Source organism: Rhinopithecus bieti, unplaced genomic scaffold (assembly GCF_001698545.2).
Source record: "Rhinopithecus bieti isolate Rb0 unplaced genomic scaffold, ASM169854v2 scaffold_69980, whole genome shotgun sequence".
Classification (NCBI taxonomy): domain Eukaryota; kingdom Metazoa; phylum Chordata; class Mammalia; order Primates; family Cercopithecidae; genus Rhinopithecus; species Rhinopithecus bieti.
The window spans coordinates 62756-82256 of record NW_016826299.1 but is presented as its reverse complement, the minus strand read 5'-3'; the positions used below and the strand labels follow the sequence as shown (position 1 = coordinate 82256).

General features: G+C 40.3%; 1 protein-coding gene across 3 annotated transcripts in view; it reads right to left on the bottom strand.

Moving 5' to 3' along the window:
• The window catches only part of TARS3 (threonyl-tRNA synthetase 3), a 78334-nt gene that overhangs the window by 5549 nt on the left and 53284 nt on the right, over positions 1–19501 (bottom strand). For all 3 annotated transcript variants that reach the window (XR_001883645.1, XM_017863391.1, XM_017863392.1), the window contains exons 12-15: positions 16645–16782; positions 12358–12435; positions 12174–12274; positions 3342–3446 (exon numbers count right to left, since the gene is read on the bottom strand). Coding sequence is in view for 2 of the 3 variants with exons in the window: in XM_017863391.1 (XP_017718880.1) it covers positions 3342–3446; positions 12174–12274; positions 12358–12435; positions 16645–16782 (422 nt within the window). In the remaining variant the exon portion in view is untranslated. The remainder of the gene's footprint in view (positions 1–3341; positions 3447–12173; positions 12275–12357; positions 12436–16644; positions 16783–19501) is intronic.

Here is a 19501-nt window from a genome sequence, read left to right as displayed (position 1 = left end):
AAAAAAAAAAAAAAAAAAAAAAAGGAACCAACTCATTTATCTCAAAACAACATGGATTGCTTTCAAGGGAATTCCACTGAGTGAAAAGAAGCCTACTTCAAAAGTGTGTGTACTGTATAAATTCATTTATGTAATATTCTTTATATGACAAAATGATGGAGCTAGAGAACACGTTCATGTGTTGTCAGATAAGAGGACAGGGGTGGGATGGTTTGAGTGTGGGGAAAAAAGGGGAGCAGGAGGGAGCCTTACAAGTTATGGAACTGTCCTGTAACTTGACTGGTGGTATTACACCATCTGTCCATGTGACACAGCTACATACACATTCACACAAATGAGTGCATGTGAGGCTGGTGAAATCTGAACAAGGTTGGTGGATAGTCTCAATGTCTAGTTCTTGGTTGTGATACTGTATCTAGTTTTGCAAGATGTTACCATTGGGGAAAACTTGGTAAAGAGTGTGCTGAACCTCTCTGTATAACTTTTTTATTTTTTTTGAGATGGAGTCTTGCTCACCCAGACTAGAGTGCAGTGGTGCGATCTCGGCTGACTGCAACCTTCGCCTCCTGAGTTCAAGTGATTCTCCTGGCTTAGCCTCCTGAGTAAATGGGATTACAGCCATTGCCACCACACCCAGCTAATTTTTGTATTTTCAGTAGAGATGGGGTTTCACCATGTTGGCCAGGCTGGTCTCGAACTCCTGACCTCAGGTGATCCATCCACCTCAGCCTCCCAAAGTGTTGGGATTACAGGTGTGAGCCACCACGTCCGGCCTCTGTATAACTTCTTACAACGACGTGTGAACCTATGATTATTTCAAAATACAATTTTTCTAAAAAAAAAAATGGCAGGGTAGGTATAAGCAATGTCCGCTATGGGGCATGTTTGCCTTTTCCCTGTCTTAGTGAGTATTTAGTCTGAAGGTGAAAGGATATGCAAAGAGGACTATTTCAGATAGCACTTTATGAATGTGCATATTTATATATTTATTCTCAAATTACAAACACAAAATAATACATGATAAATGGTAAAACACAGAAATACAGGTTATATAATGGAAAGTACATGTTTTCTTTTGAGCTCTGTCCTTACCCCATCCTCAGCCCTACTTCCCTAAAGGACTCACATTTTAGCCATCTTTACTTTTGGCTTCTGGGGAGATTTCCCCACAAGCCTGACTGCTGTCTGAAGTCTGGATGTATGAAGTGCAGGGATTATACCTCAGTCTCTGCAACAAAGGAAGGCATGCTCAGTGCACTGGCCCCAACCACCTCCTGTCTCCCACTCCATCTCCTATTTCACTAGTTCTCGTTTTTTTTTTTTTTTAAACCACTTTCACTGCAACCATTCTAATGCAAGACACCATCATCTCTCACCTATGGTAAACTGTTTAAAACCAACTGGAAAGAAATATAAACATGTTAACTCATACTCAGGTGGCACACATATTCATATCCGTACTTTTGGGTTAACTGTAACTTCAATAGCCTAGAAACTCCATGATACCTAACTGTATTTCTCTTTGATCACAAAATATCAGTAATATACACAGACTCTCCAGCTACCCAGGACTTTTGGAAGACACTTTGTTTGGGACACTTCCCACCTTATGTTTCCTGCTCAAAAATTTGCTTCCCCAGCCTTACTGGGCATGAATGCTAGTATGCATGGGTGTGATCTAGGTTCTGCTAATGTATAAACATGGCACTTTGACTTAAGACAGAGTGGAGAAGGATGCACCACATGGAATCCATTCTGTCAAGGAAGGGTGATGCAGAGACATGGAGCTTTTGGCGGAACTGGTTGCAGTGACCCTAGCAGTATCATCCAGTACCCAGTGTCCACAATGGGAGCTGCAGGGACTGCGCCCAGCAATAGTAGCACTGGGGGCAGTAGTTTCTGAAAAGAGAACTAAATTGCATGACCAGATGCTCAGCCAATTTCTAAAAATGGAATGGGAGGTAGAAATTTCACAGGTGGTTACTGGTTTGCAGCATTTCCACACACTAGGATGCATCATCACAAGATGTTGTCTGCCAGCTGGTGCCATAACTGCTAGTAAAGCCACTTGCTTCTGAATGCATGGTGATAGTAGTGAATCCCAGAATGTCAGTGCAATGCTTTACTTATTTGCTATAAAATCTCTTTCATAGTCAGAAGCACTGTTGTGTTTCTGGCAGCACATAAGTATATACTTGGTGCCACTGGCAGAAGCATGGCAGCAAAGAAGAGCAAAGCAAAATCCACAGAGGGTCTCTCTTCAGTGAGAACGAGGCATTGGTCCTTATATGACGAAAGGGATTCAATGTAATCAACCTGCTACAAGACCACTGGCTGTTCCCCCAGGTTATGGTACCATCCTGGGGGATCACAATTAATCATTACTGATGGCAACCAGAATCCTCAGAAGAGATGGAGCCAGATGGAACTTAGTGTGGCAAAGTCCATATTGTTGAGCCCATGCACATCCACCAGTGGCCACTTTGCCCATGAGCCACTAAGCAACAACTAGGGAAAAAGAATAAGCTGATTTTTAACAGAATGGGTCCTCTTGTATTAGAATATTGAAAAAATTCCTCAACAGTGGGAGCCTTTTGATGGCAATACCATCTCTGTTGGCCCATTGTGAGTGATCATCCACATTTCTGCTTCCCAAATCTATGTAATTTATTTTTCAGTCTAATTACTTCTAGATCTTTGACCTTGTGGCCAAAGCAGTAACTAGAGCCCATGCATCCATGTAGCTCCATACCTCCGGCCATTCTTCCTTCCAGGCAAAAAGGACAAGATGCACCACTCAAAATTCTGCACTTTAGGACACTTCCTTTCCCCACTGTCATCCTAATTGGGCTGTGCTGCTAAGTCATCCTCTTTGAGTTTGTGCCATTTATGAATCAGGTTTACATGTTTTCCTCCTCAGTGGCTGTAGGGAACCCCAAAGGCAAACAATATGGGTTGAAGGAAGGATGGCTGGAGAGCAAGAGGTGGTACCTAGGAGTGTGGGTCACATGTTTTCAAGATAGCAACTAGATCTCTGAAGGGCTTGAAATAGGCAAAAAGATAACTTTAATTCTACTGAGTCCCGCAAAAGGTAAATGGTACATTTTTATGCCACTCTCCCTTAGTTTTGTTTTCTGATCTGGCAAATGGAATAAGAATTCTTTATTTGTTGTTTGGATACTTGCTAATTATAAGGCAGGAAATGCCCTTTCTTTTGTTACTACTTTGATTTTTTACACATGATTTTTTAAGAATAGAAATATTTTAAAAGGAAAATAAGTAAATTAATAAAATTAAAAAGAATAATAGACATATAGCTTTTTTTTTTTCGTATCACTTACCATTTTCCCCCATAGTTTTCCGAAAGAATGGCTATCATTCTTTCCACTGATCCCAAAATGGCTCGATGAATGATCACAGGTCTCTTCTTATCATCCCCATCCTTACTAAAAAATGAAAATTATACGTTTAAGTCTTTTCCTAAGAGTCAGTAACTATCTTCTAGCCTTATATTTTGAGAATAGATTTAGATTAGTGATATCAGATATCTCTCCATTAACCTTATTTGTTCTGTGACTGTCTTGTTTTCTCATTGCTTTGTTTGCTAATCTTTTTTTCTTTTATTTTAAAAACTTTAATTAGAGAACACTGAAACATATACAAAAGTAGAGAGAACAGTATAATGAACTTCCACATACCCTCTCTCAGCTTCACAAAATGTCAACTCCCAGCCAATCTCATCTGATCTAAATGCACCCCCATTCTTGCCACTATCTCCCACATTATAATCTTCATTTTAAAAATGTTCCTGATATGTGTTCTTGAAGTCCACTGGTCAAATTCCCTGAAACCCTCGTGAGGTATACCTTACATTTAATTATTCCCTCTCCCCCTTAGGAAAAAAAAAATGAAAAAAGCAAATGATGACTTAATTGTAATGAAGTCAGCCATTTCAAGATCTCTGCACAAGTTTCTCAGAAAGATAAATTTCACATTATTGCAACAAATGTAACATGTGACACAAAGTTCTTCTGACAAATTTTTATCTAAAACTTATACCAGCTAGCTACTACTAAAATAAACAAAACAAATTTAACAAATAAATAATAAAGTAAAACAAACAAATAAAAACAGAGAAACCCATTCATTAAACCTACTTCAAATGAGTTAAAACTGGATATCATCACTGCCAGCCATTTCTGCTAAGAGCCATTATAAAATAACTGCAGGCAAAACCCTCTGTCTAGACCCTACAGGAAGCTTTGGGGTGGGGGTGGGCGGCTTGAGTCCATTTCTATGCAGGTATATGAAGAAATTAATCCCACAAATTGAAACCAGTATGAAATATTACTGAATATTACATCATGTTGATTTTGTGTGGGGAAGAAAGAGAAGCAAGCTGATCCTTTCGCAGAGCCTGGGTATCCAAAATTTCTGTCCCATCATCTCTTTTAATCATGTCTAGACTTAAGAAGAGCAAATAGTGATATAAACTATGATTACACATCTATGCTATCAGATAAACGTTGCAATGAATGCCAAATTTCCCCAAAATAACCCCAGTGGATTTGCTTACAATTAGATTAATAGATAAGTTTGAAGAGAATAACTTCACAAATGTTGATTCTTCTCATTCCAAAGTGTGGTATGAATCTTCATTTAAATAACTCTTTTTTATGGTATTTGAGAAAATTTTATAGTGTATGCTTATAAATAACATCTATAGTCATGTGTTGCCTAATGACATTTTGGTCAACAATGGACTGCATATGATGGTGGTCCTATGAGATTATAAAGAAGCTGAAAAATTCTTATCATCTAGTGATTTGTGTTACAAGCACCTACAGCATTCAGTACAGTAACATTCTGTAAAAGTTTGTAGCTAGGAGCAATAGGCTATCCCATATAGCTTAAGTGTGTAGTGCCCTATTATCATCTAGGTTTGTGTAAGTACACTCTGTGATGTTCACACAACGACACATTTCTCAAAACATATCCCTGTCATGACTATATTTATGGGGACGCATGACTATATTTTTATTTATTGTTAAGTTTATTCATATTTTCTATTTTGTTGTTGCTGTTGCTTCTGAAATGTTTTTTTCCATTGCATTTCCTAGATTATTGCTAATATTATAAAGCCAAATTGATTTTTGCATTTCTACCTTCCTTTATTATTAGTCCCCATTTTCTCCATTTGATTCTGTTGGATTTCTCTATATTTTAACATCTACAAATAATTTTATCTCTTTTTTATCTCTTTTTATCTCTTTCATGTATTTGTAATCCTAGAATAATTTTGAGTAACAATACAAACAGTAGTCATATTCATCTTCTTCCCAACTGTGCTGAGATGTTATTGCTGTTTTCTGATAAAGGCTCTTTATCATGGTAAGGAAATTTTTGTTCATTTCACAGGAATGAATGTTAACTTTTATCTGATGCCCTTCTGCATGCTGAATGTAATGAATGACAACAGCACACTCTCATCCATCACTGCTTTTTTAGGGAAAAACCCTTACTCAACTATGGTGATGACCTTGATGCTTCTCTCTCCTCTTATACATAAGCCTGAGCAAATCACATCAGTTATTCCTCCAAAATACACTCCCAGTACCCCTACTTTGTTCATCTCTATGCCACCTGGCTCCAACTGTCATCGTTTCTTACCTGATCTGCAATCCACTGCTTTCACCTTTGCTTGCCTACTCGCCATTTGCCACACAACACCTATGATGGCTGGCTGGGCTGATTTGTTTCTCCTCCACATCCTCCTTAAATGAGGAGTTTCACTTGCATTCTGATGGCCCTAAAGAATTTTGTTGTAGGACTGATCCTGAAGGTTTGACTTCTTACTAATAGTTGTGACCCTTGTTCCTCCAAAAGGGAGAGATTAGACTTTTCAGAGTTCTACTAACTCCACTGGACCAATCAACAGAAAGTTAGGGGTCAAATCCCAGCTTTTCCATTTTGGCACATGGTGTGACCTATGGGACTTGGCCAGTGGGTGGCGAACACATGGAACAGATCTGAATATCACTATAAAGGCTTCGATAACTGACCTGACACCGAACCACAGCCCACAAAAGTGGTTGGAAATTTCCACCTGAACCTAACCAGGCAGATTCACTGCCAAAACAAGACAACCTCCTTAGGATTTAAAGAAGATACAGCATCTCATAACATAATATTCAAAATGTTCAGGATACAATCCTAAACTACTTAGCGTATGAATCATTGGAAAATTCTCAGTTTGTGAGAAGAAAAGACAAACAACAGTCCAGCGCAAGAAAACACAAATGATGGAATTACCAAAGGCTAGAAACAGCCATTATAACTGTACCCTAAAAAGTAGGGTAAACACACCTGGAGTGACTGGAAAGGCTTAAAGTCTCAGCAAGAAATATAAAATATGAGCAACAGACATTGTAGAACTGAAAACTACAATGACAGAAAGTTTTAAAGAGTCATTAGATGGATTCAGTAGCAACAGAGATGATAAAGAGTTGGTGAAAGACCAAAGGAAGCATAAACAGCCTCAGAAAACTGGAAAAATGCCAAAAGGCCTAATATTCAGGTCACCTGAGTCCCAGAAGAAGCGATATAGCAGAAAAGAAATATGGAAAAACAATGGCTGAAAACTATCCAACTTTCACAAACCAATAACTTACAGATCCAAGAAGTTCAAACCTCCGCAACATAAACTTGAGTAAGTCCACAGTCAGACACACCACAATCATGTGACACATAAAGGAAAAGTGACTCAAATTACTGCATATTTCTCATCAGAAACCATAAAAGCCAGAAGGATGTGTAACAATACTTTTTGTGTTTTTACTTTGCAAGAAAATATACAACTTAAAAAATAAAATCCCCAAACTAATCAGTTCATCAAAAATATTTCAGCCTACAGCCTACAGAAACTGCTACCATTTAGAACTGTACAGCATTATCATCTCAGTGTGTAGTGGCACACATGCAAATAGAATAGACCATATGAGGACACATTACAACTTACGAACTCAAATTTGTTCAACACTGTAAACAACATATAGTGTAGATGACAGGAAAGCTCTCAGGTAATGTTTATTTCACAAACATGACCTTGGAAGAATTAATAAGATAGCATCTCAGTTATTTACATAAAAATAGAAAAATCAGCTTGAGTTTAAGGTGGCAAATCTTTCTGTAAAACTAGCCAATCTTTCACCCAGATTGAAGTTTTAAAATTTGCTCTTTGAACAGGGATAATGACATCTTACTGCAAATAATGTAAAATATTTTTTAACTACTCAGGTCATATTTTGTATTAAATTTAATAAAAAGTAAAAGTAAGAAAGCTAAGTTTTACTTTGGGAAATATTAACATTTATGCACAAGATGAGAACAAGACTTAAAAAAACAACTTGATAGAACTCAGGAACCCCTCCAATAAATGTAAACATTGGAAGACTTCAGAATTTATTTCAAGATCCTCACTAAATCATTGGAGCAGTAATGTTCTAATATTTATCTCATGGTAAGCATCAAAATTGTTCTGTATTTTCACTACATACATTTTATTTCATGTCTACTCTGGAAATGAGATGCAACAAAGGTTAACAAAAAAATAGATGTCTCTGTTTTTAAATTAGAAGATGAATGTTCTGGGCCAGGAGCGGTGGCTCACGCCTGTAATCCCAGCACTTTGGGAGGCTGAGGTGGGTGGAGTTAAGGAGTTCGAGACCAGCCTAGCCAACATGGTGAAACCCTGACTCCACTAAAAATACAAAGTTTAGCCAGGCATGGCGGTGCATGCTTGTAGTCCCAGTTACTCAGGAGGCTGAGGCAGAAGAATTGCTTGAACCCAGGAGGCGGAGGTTTCAGTGAGCCAAGATTGTGCCACTGCACTCCAGCCTGGGCAACAGAGCAAGACTCCATCTCAAAAAAAAAAAAAAAAGAACATGAGTGTTCAAAGTTTGCATTAACCTCAGAAGTATCCTCTTGCCATACTACTAATTTATATTTTTAAACAATATTTTTAAAATATTAAAAGTAAGTAACTATCAACCCAGAATTGTACAATCAAAGAAGAAGGTTATTTTCTTTGAAAGTACAACAAAATAAAGACATTCTCACATGAAATAAAATAAGGCAATTCATCTCCAACCGACCTGCTTTAAATAAACTTTTTTTTCTGTTATATCTTCAGATACATGAGAAATGATACTAGAGGGAACCCTGGAACATCAAGAATGAAACAAGATCAACAGATATGGTAAATATTTGATAAATAATAATGTTCTCCTAAGCTCTTTAAAACAGGAACTATGATTGAAAACAAAAATTATAATATTGCTTATGAGGTTGTTAATGTGTATGACATGTAGTATGTAGTATGCCTTCCAAAATTAATTTTTTTAAATAACAAGACTTGAAAGTCAAAATTATGCCTTGATCCATGGGCTGCAGAATGGATGCTGTATTAGCAGACATGAAAAAACATTAATCTCCTTGTACATCTCCATCAGAGCTCTTGGATGACCAGGTGCATTGTCAATGTACAGTAATCTTTCGAAATAAATCTTTTTTTTTTTTTTCCCTGAGCGGTAGGTCTCAAGAGTAGGTTTAAAACATTCAGTAAACTATGCTGTAAACAGATGTGCTGCCATCTAGGTTTCGTTGTTCCATTTCTAGAACACAGGCAGAGTAGATTTAGCATCATTCGTTAAGGGTTCTAAAATTTTCTGAATGGTAAATGAGCATTGGCTTCAAGTTAAAGTCATGAGCTGCATTAGCTCCTAATAAGAGGGTGAGCCTATCCTTTGAAGTTCTGAAGACAGTCATTGACTTTTCCTCTCTAGCTATGAAAGTCCTAGAGGGTATCTTCTAATAGAAGGCTGTTTCATATATATTGAAAATCTGTTGTTTAGTGTTGTCATCTTCATCATTGGTCTTAGCTAGATCTTCTGGATAACTTGCTGCAGTGTGTACATCTGCCCTTGTTGCTTCACTTTGCACTTGTATATTATGGAGATGGATTTTTTTTGTTTTTTTTTGAGATGGGAGTTTCACTCTTGTTGCCCAGGCTGGAGGGCAATGGCATGATCTTGGCTCACTGCAACTTCTGTCTCCTGGATTCATGCGATTCTCCTGCCTCAGCCTCCCAAGTAGTTGGGATTACAGGCACCCACCACCACACCCAGCTTTTTTTTGTTTGTTTTTTTTTTTGTATTTTTGTATTTTTAGTAGAGACTGGGTTTCACCAACCATACAGGGTTGGCCAGGCTGGTCTCGATCTCCTGACTTCAGGTGATCCACCTGCCTTGGCCTCCCAAAGTGCTGAGATTACAGGCATGAACCAGTGCACCTGGCCCTGGAGATGGCTCTTTTAACTTCATGAACAAACCTCTGCTAGTTTCAAACTTTGCTTCTGCAGCTTCTTCACCTCTCTGTCTTCACAGAATTGAAAAATTAGGGCTTTGCTCTGGATTAGTCTTTGGCTTCAGGGAAACTTACTCCACATCAGCAAGAAGGCTGTTTCACTTCCTTATCATTTGTGTTCACTGGAGTAGCACTTTTAATGTCCGTCAAGAGCTTTTCCTTTGCATTCACAACTTGGGTAACTGGTGCAAGAGACCGAGCTTTTGGCCTGTCTGGGCTTTCAACAGTCCTTCCTCACTAAGCTTAATCATTTCTAGCTTTTGATTTAAGGTGAGAGACTTATGACCCTTCTTTACACCTGAATATTTAAGGACTGTTGTAGGTTATTAATTAGCCTAATTTCAATGTTATTGTGCCTCAGGGAATAGGGAAGGCTGAGGAGAGGGAGAGAGATTAGGGAGTGGCCAGTGGAGCAGTCAGAACAGACAACATTCATTGAGAAAGTTCACCATTTTAAATTGGCATAGTTCATGGCGCCCCCCCAAAATTACAATAGTAATATCAAATATCACTAATCACCATAACAGATACAATAATAATGAAAAAGTTGAAATACTGCAAAGATTACCTAAATGTGACACAAAGACATGAAGTAAGCCCATGCTGTTGGAAAAATGGCACTGATATACTTGCTTGACACAGGGTTGCCACAGACCTTCAGTTTATAAAAAAATGCAACATCTGTGAAGTGCTATACAGCGAAGCACGATAAAACAAGGTGTGCCTGTATATATATATAGTCGTGCACTGCGTAACAGTGTTCTGGCCAAAAACAGAGCACATATATGACAGTGGTCCAGTAAGATTATAATGGAGCTAAAAATCTTCCCATTATTCAGGTGTTTGTGGTGATAAACCTACCGCGCTGCCAGCTGTATAAAAGGACAGCACCTACAATTATGTACTGTACATAATACTTGATAATGATAATGAACAACTATGTTACTGGTTTATGTATTTACTACACTGTACTTTTGTTATCTAAGGTAAGTATTCTTTCACTTACTTAAAAAAAAAAAGTTAGCTGTAAAACAGCCTGAGGCTGGTCTTTCAGGAGGTATTCCAGAAGAAGGCACTATTATCATGGGTGATGACAGCCCCAAGTGTTACTGTCCCTGGAACCTTCCAATGGGACAAGAAATGGACGTGGAAGGCAGTGATATTGATAACCTTGGCCTTATGTAGGCCTAGGCTACTAGGCTGATATATGAACTAGGCTGATGTATGTGTTTGCGTCTTAGTTTTCAACAAAAAAAAAACTTAAAAGTAAAAAATTTTAAACTTTTAATAGAAAATGTTTATAGAATAAACATATAAAGAAAATATTTTGTACAACTGTAATGTATTTGTGTAAGGTAAGTGTTATAATAAAAGATTCAAAAGTTTTAAAATGTCAAAAATGTATAAAGTAAAAAAGTTACAGTAAGCTAAGGTTAATTTACTATTGAAGAAAAAAGTTATTTAAATTTAGTGTAGCCTAAATGTACAGTGTTTATAAAGTCTACAGTAGCATATACTAATGTCCTTGGCCTTCACATATACTTACAACTTACTGACTCGCCTGGAGCAACTTCCAGTTAAGCAAGCTCCATTCATGGTAAGTGTCCTAAACAAGTGTACCATTTTTTATCTTTTTTTTTTTTTTTTTTTGAGACGGAGTCTCAAAGCACATGAAAACATGTTAACATCATTAGCCACTAAAAACATGTAAAATCAAAACATAATTAAATACTACTACACACCTAGTAGAACTGCTTAACAAACAAAACCTGACAATACCAAGTACTGGCAAGGATGTGGAACATCTGGAACTCTTTACACATTGCAGGTGAGAATGCAAAATGGTGCAGCGACTCTGGAAAACAGTTTGGCAATTTCTACAAAATTAAATATCCAATTATCATATGACCCATTCCCAGGTATTTAACCTAAAGAAATGAAAACTTCTATTCACACAAAAACCTACACACAAAGCAGCTCTATTCATAATCACCAAGAACTGGAAGCAACCCAAACACCCTTAAATGAGAGACTGGATCCACAGTGGCATACTAGTCAGTGATAAAAAGGAACAAACTAGCAATACATGCAAAACCATGATGAATCTCCACAGCACTGTGCTACGTGAAAGAAGCCAGTCTCAGAAGGCTCTATACTGCATGACTCCATTTACATGACATTCTGGAAACGGCAAAACTATCTTGATGGGGAATGCATTAATGGTAGTCAGCGGTTAGGAGTAGGACGAATGTGTGACCACAAAGGAGCAGCACAAGAGAATAACAGAATCATAATCATTAAGCTGTACACAAACACACACACACACACACACACAGAGTTAATTCTACTCTATTTTTTTTTTTTTTTAAAGAAGTTGGCTTACAGTGATAAAATTGCCTTTTTTTCCTCTGCTTTTTCAAGAAAACATCTCATCCTTAAGACACAGACCCAATGCCAGCATTTTGTGAAGTCTTCCCCTCTGTAACTCAGGGAGAGTCAGCAGCCTGGATTATGTTTTCATGGTACTTTGTTCATATCTCTATGCTCATGTTTAGTTATCTTCCTCCCCCTACTAGACCAGAAAATTCAAGTTGATTCCCAACTGGATTATGATCAGGTAAACAAATATATATTGAGTGTATAGTACATAAACTAGACATTCACTAATGTTTATTTCTGTATTGCTAATACTCAAATGACAAACAATTAGAATATTAGTACTATAATATTTATCACATTCACTCACTCACCTAACATATGTGAGATTAAATCTAATAGGCAGTTGGAAGTCCAGCTGAATTGTAGCACATTGATGGTATCTGCCAATAGCATCCTTGATTTTTATGTCAATCTACAAATTAAATAATGTTTTCTTAGAGAGGGTATTTATTTTTCTTTTAAATTTTACTTAAAAGAAGCATATGGTCTACTTACTTTAGGGCCATAAAATGCTCCATCACCTGGGTTCATTTTCCATGGTTCTCCAAATTCCATCAAGCTATTCTGTAGTTGCTTTTCCAAAAGAAGAAAAAAGATAAAATTATACATTGTATTTTTTTTTACATACAGCTCACAAAAGTTACTATAACTCTTCATTACAGTCTATGTTAGTTCAACATGTATTTATTGAGCATCTTTTACATTCAATAAAGTATTGAGCAGGGACTACACAGAGATGATTAAGGTGCCACCTGCTCTCAAGAAACATAAACATTTTAACTGGGGAGAAAAGATCATTTATAAATTGTTCCAGTGAATTTCAGGTAAGCACTAGGGAGGGGACGCTTGGTCCTCTTAACACAGGTCCCCTGTGCCCTACACAACAACCAGCTTCTGCCTCCTGGTGACGGTTCCAAGACCCATTCCTCTTGTAGGTGGGGCCTCCACACATGAAAAAGCAGGAAAGCCTTGATCTCACTCCCTCTTCCACTCTGAGTCTGGGTGGGTAAGGCGGCCAAGAGGGCAGGCCTCGCTACTTCTTTTTTGTCTTTCCTTCACCTCTGCACATGTCTGGGAGGGTCACTTATAATTTATAGGGGTGTGGGAGCATGAGGCTCTACTTTTGTCTCCAGCCTAAGCCACTACATGCCTTCAACTTAGCTTGTAGTGAAGATGTTCCACATTGAAGGTGAGGGTGCAAGTGTGTATTAATGAAAAATTTCCCAGAGTCTTCCAGTATTCCCGTGAATCCAGCTTCCCTGGGAAGCACGTGGGCATTCCTAAGTCCTTGGCCAAAGTACTGCCAAAACACGAGCCAAACTCCCATCATCGCCTCCATCATACTGGTGCCCATGAGGGGGCAGATTTTTGGGAGTGATATGCCTCATGGGGAAATCAAAGCAGTGGCAGTCTTAGGGCCAAAGCTGCCATCATCAAGAAAGCTGACTCCTGGAGTCCTGGAAGCCTTTCCCAGGACCTCAGTCAGGATATGATCTTGAGAGAGATGGAGATTTTATTTCTGGGATCCTGGGAGTGTCCCACATAGGCCTGATCTTACAGAAGCAGCTTCTTTTCTACTTAGGACCAGAGGAAGCCACCCCCATGGAGACATTTCCTGGGCCTGGAGGCCATGCTCCGCTGTTCCACTCTGTTTCTAAAAGGAGAAGGAACACAGGTACCTGTTTCCAGGACAAATGAGGCCCTCCTACAGCAGATACCAAGTGATGGAAAGAATTCTGGGGACTGCAAGAGGCTAAAAAGCCAAGGAAAGGCGAAGTTTTGGAGAAGAGGATAAAGCAGGGGTCACTGCTGTTCCTTGGGCCTTGGAGGACACAGAACAGGAGGGCACAGTAGGAGCTGCCAGAGCCAAAAGAGCATTGGATTCATGCAAGATGTGTCTCTTTCAAACTGTTTCAGACACTTCTGAAAACAAAATATTTAAATGCTCATCTCAGTGATTTCCAGACCAGGGTTAGATATTTGAGAGAAATATCCCAAAAGCAGAAGCAGGTCCATCCAGTCACACCCTTGGGTGACCTCAGGCTTGGTTGCTAAACTATTTACTCCCATCAGTTAAGAAAAGAGCAAAAATGCTGGGACTTCCAGCCTATCCTCTCCATGCCAGGTCTATACCTGGTCCATCCCTTTTTCAGCTCCCCATACCCCACCAAACTTCAAATGAATAGAGTAATGACAATGATACCAGCACCTAACATCTACTGGGCACTTACATGTGCCTGGCATTATGCCTAACACTCCTGTAAATTACTTCATGTAAGTTCACCACACCCTCAGGAAGTAGGTATTATTGCTACATCACCACCACCATCACCACCACTGTCTCACCATCACCATTTCATGCTTGATCCTGACGCTTAGAGATCTTCTATAATTTACTCATGGAGATAAAGTACTTTCAGACTTTAAAGTCTGGAGTAAAATGGCTCCAGAGCTGGGTTCTGTGTCCTCATTTCCTCTTCCTGCTTCCACATGGCTGTTAGGTAAACTGAGTCTGCATCCTTCCCAGGGTAGTCTATCTCATTTGGCCCTCTTTGTCCATGCAGTGGATGTGGAAGAAGAGCTCAGGGTGGGCACGGGTCAGTGGGGAGGAGAAAGCCCTATTTAGAGCTCAAGGCTAAACTGCTTTTGTGCAGCTTCTGCTTGGCTTCTGTACCTATTAATCACGTAAAAGTAATTGTTACACTATTAATCCAGTGCTTCTCTGATTCATATTTCTTGTATTTGTGTGTTAAGCTCCCATGAGTACAGTAGTCCCCCTTATCTGTGGTTTCATTTTTCTCAGTTTCAGTTACCCGCAGTCGACTGAGGTCTGAAAATATTAAATGGAAAATTCCAGAAATAAACAACTCATAAGTTTTACACTGTGCACTGCTCTGAGCAGCAGGATAAAGCACTATCCTACTCTGTCCTACCTGGGATGTGACTCGTCCTTTTGTCCAGAGTCTCTATGCTGGGTGCACTGCCCACCTGTTAGCCACTTACGAGCTGTCATGTTTCAAATCAACTGTGCAGTATCACAGTGATTACGTTCACATCACCCTTATTTTCCTTAACCATGGCCTCAAAGCACAAGAGTTATGTTACTAGCAATCTGGATGTGCCACAGTGAAGCCACAAAATGCTTCCTTTAAGTGAAAAGGTGAAAGTTATCAATTTAATAAGGAAAAAAAATCCTATGCTGAAGTTGCTAAGAGCTATGGTTAAAAAAAAATCTTCTATCCATTGGGTAAGTTGTGAATTAGTGAAGAAGGAAAAAAAAATTCATGCTAGTTTTGCTGTTGCACCTCACACTGCAAAAGTTCCAGCCATAGTGCATGAAAAGTGCTTAGTTAAGAAAGCGCATTAAATCCCAGCACTTTGGGAGGCCGAGGTGGGAGGATCAGGAGGTCAGGAGATAGAGACCATCCTGGCTAACATGGTGAAGCCCCGTATCTATTAAAAATACAAAAAATTAGGCCGGGCGCGGTGGCTCAATCCTGTAATCCCAGCACTTTGGGAGGCCGAGACGGGCGGATCATGAGGTCAGGAGTTCTGAGATAAGCCCTGACCCGTACCTACAATAAAATACAAAAAGCTAGGCCCGGGCCCGAGGAGCTGCAGGCGCCTGTAGTTCCCCCAGACCGCGAGCGAGCGGATGCTAGTAGGCAGAGAGAATATGAGTTAAATCCCTGTGAGAGTTGGTAGGCTTGCAGTTGATTCTGTATGTATCTCGTGTCTCTATCTGCACTTGTTTCTAGCCTCTGGGTGTATATCCAATGATGCGTATGACTACACTCACACACACACAAAAAAAAGAAAAAAAAAATACAAAAAATTAGCCGGTGTGTGGTGGTGTGTGCCTGTAGCCCAGCTACTCCGGAGGCCCTGAGGCAGGAGAATGTGTGAACCTGGGAGGGTGGAGCTTGCAGTGAGCCGAGATCGTGCCACTGCACTCCAGCCTGAGCAAAAGAGCAAGACTCCGTCTCAAAAAAAAAAAAAAAAAAAAAGGAAGGGCATTAAATTTCTGGGTGAAGGCACGAACAGATAGGTGTCCTAACCTGATTGCCGTCAACTTGGTACCATCCAGGGTTTCAGGCATCCACTTGGGGTCTTATTCTCCATGGATAAGTGGGGACTATTATATTCCAAGGAGAGTACTAACAGGCAGAGCAGGATATCTGGCCATGACACCATCCTCATTTTTAATAAAAGCGAACACAGGAAACACACTATATCCTTTGTTTATTAAGGAAAAAAAGCAATGTGATGAGCTCCTTATCTTGGTTTTGTAAAGCTTAGATGTAACGTCTTTGAGCGTGGGTGTCTTCAGACAGACACAGGGCAGGGCATGACAGGACATGACTATAAAGGGGACTCCAGCATCAAGTATGCACATCTACATCTAGACCATGCAGCCCTGGGACTCTACAGTTGAACTAAGATGACTCAACAGGCAATGGTTTAAAATAAACCTCACAAACCGAGAGTTATAGCAATCAGAGGATTTCTTTAAAAACCTGAACCAGTTCTTAGTGACCAGCACTGAAAGACTATAAGTAAAAGCCAGATATGAACTTTAAGTGTGAAGCAAATGTAAGGTATTATTATCACCATCACAAGGAAAACGGGATAACCTCATTCTACAACCTATACATTTATCACACAATTTCCAGTTTCAAAATTTCTATTACAAATTATTGCATCCTCCTGCAAAGAAGCGCAGCCTCTCAGGTGTTTTCCATACGACTAAAATGAAGAGGAAGTGCAAGGTGTGTCTCTTACCTTCTCAGCCTCATTCCACATCTCAATCTCTCCTAGGAAGTTTTCCGGCCTTGTTGACAGGTTTAATTGAAAGGAGAAGCCAAATGTTGAGTAAACAGACTGCAAAAACTGCAAACACCCCTTTATTTCTTCTTCAATCTGAAATCAAAGCAAATGAAACATTCAAAAAGAACGTCAAATTAAATTCATTTATGTTTTAAAAAATAAATTTCTTCATGCCAGACAGAACTAAAGTATGTTTTTAATGGAGTACAGTTGGTGACCCTGTTTTGGTTGTTCATCCAATCCTGAGTTGAATCTTCATTTGAGTGCTAGGCACATGCGGGCTGGCAGATTCTCCAGGCCACAGCAGGGAACGGAGGAGTAGGCAAGGGAACTGTACTGTGAAAAGGCAGTGCCACGCACAGGAGAACGGCAAGGAGGGGCTGCCCAGAGGAAGTGAGACTAAGCTGCAGCAGGGGACAAGCAAACGCTCTGCATGGAGTGGTAGCTCAGGAGCTCTGTGAGCAGAGGACACCTTGAGTTGAAGACTCAGTGGACAGAGGAGCAGACTAAGTCAGGGGGCTGCATGTGATGGGATGAAGGGCAGAGGGGCAGCGTGGTAGGTGAGCAGGCTAGAGGCAGGCAGGGGCCAGAGAAAATTAAGTGCTTTCAAAGCCAGGCGAATGTATGGATTTTTTAGCCTGAGAACAATGGGGAGGCAATGAAGGGTTTTTTTGTTTTGTTTTGTTTAAGCAGGGGACTAACATGACCCAATGTGTTCTTTCTTTCACAGTATGTGGAATGAATTGGCAAGATTAGAAGACAGCCCCGTCAGGAAGCTGGCAGAGTCAATTAGGAGCAAGATGATGGTGGCTTAAACCAGAGAGAAGCACCTGAAATGCAGGGAGTTTTATGGATTTGAGATATCAAGTCTTTCTTTCATTAACTGCGATGGCTAGTTTCTTGTTTTGTTTTGTTTTGTTTTTTGAGACAGTCTTGCTCTGTCACCCAGGCTGGAATGGAGTGATGTGATCCTAGCTCACTGCCACCTGCCTCTCGGGTTCAAGCGATTCTTATGCCTCCGTCTCCTGAGTAGCTGGAACTACACGTGCTCGCCACCATAATCGGCTAATTTTTGTATTTTTTTTTTTTTTTAGTAGAGAAGGGGTTTCGCCATGTTGGCCTGGCTGGTCTTGAACTCCTGGCCTCAAGTGACTCACCCGCCTCAGCCTCCCAAAGTGCTGGGATTATAGGCATGAGCCACTATACCGAGTCTTTTTTTTTTTTTTTAAGTTCCTGGGTACATGTGCAGGATGTGTAGTTTATTACACAGGTATATGTGTGCCACGGTGGTTTGCTCCACCTATCAACCCATCACCTAGGTATTTAAGCCCAGAATGCATTAGCTATTTATCCTGATGCTCTTCCTCCCCCAGATTCCCTCTGACAGGCCCCAGTGTGTGTTGTTCCCCTCCCTGTGTCCATGTGTTCTCATTGTTCAGTTCCCACTTGTAAGTGAGAACATAGGGCGTTTGGTTTTCTGTTCCTGTGTTAGTTTGCTGAGGATAGTGGCTTGTGATGGCTGCTTTTAAGTGTCAACTTGACTGAGCTAAGAGATGCCAGACAGCTGGCCACCTTTACAACATTTATTTCTGGGAATGCCTGTGAGGGTGTTTCTTGAAGAGATGAGCATCTGAATCAGTGGAATAGGTAAACAACTTCCACCCTCCCCAATGTGGGTGGGCCTCATCCAATCTGTTGAGGGCAAGAATAGAACTCAAAGGTAGAGGAAGGGCAAATTCTGTCTCTTTTTGAGTTGGGACATTTATTTTCTCCTGTTCTCAGACATTGGAGCTCCTGGTTCTCAGGCCCACCAACTCTGGAACTTACACCAGCTCCCTCCTCTGCTCATCCCACTGAGGCTTTTGGCCTCAAACTGGGAGTTACACCATCAGCTTTCCTAGTTCTCCAGCCTTTTTTGTTTTTTTTTGAGATGCAGTTTTGCTCTTGTTGCCCAGGCTGGAGTGCAATGGCGCGATCTCAGCTCACCGCAACCTCTGCCTCCCGGGTTCAAGCGATTCTCCTGTCTCAGCCTCCCGAGTACCTGGGATTACAGGCATGCGCCACCACGCCTGGCTAATTTTGTATTTTTAGTAGAGACAGGGTTTCTCCATGTTGGTCAGTCTGGTCTCGAACTCCCAACCTTAGGTGATCCGCCTGCCTCGGCCTCCCAAAGTGCTGGGATTACAGGCATGAGCTACCATGCCTGGCCTTTCTCCAGTTTTTAATTGGCATATCATGGGACTTCTCAGCCTCCAAAATCAAGTGAGCCAATTCCTGTAATAAATCTCCTCATATATCTATATATTCTACTGTCTCTGTTTCTTTGGCGAACACTGACTAATACAAACATAATATAAACAATAACTTCCCACATGCTAAGCACTCTGCAGGATGCAGAGAATTCAGGAAAGAATGAAATTACCAGGAAGTAATAATATGTTTAGGTACAGTGATCAATAGGGCTTATAGATTTCCTGTTATCAGCCAGGTATGTTGGCTCATTCTTGTAATCCCAGAACTTTGGGAGGCCAAGGTGGGTGGATTACCCGAGGTCAGGAGTTTGAGACTAGCCTAGCCAACATGGCTAAACCCCGCCTCTAATAAAAATACACACACACACACACACACACACACACACACACACACACATGAATTAGCCAGGCATGGTGGCGCACACCTGTAATTCCAGCTTCTCAGGGGGCTGAGGCACAAGCTGGGAGGTGGAGATTGCAGTAAGCAAGATTGCACCATTGCACTCCAGCTTGGGTGACAACAGCAAAACTCCACCTCAAAAAAAAAAAAAAAAAAAAAA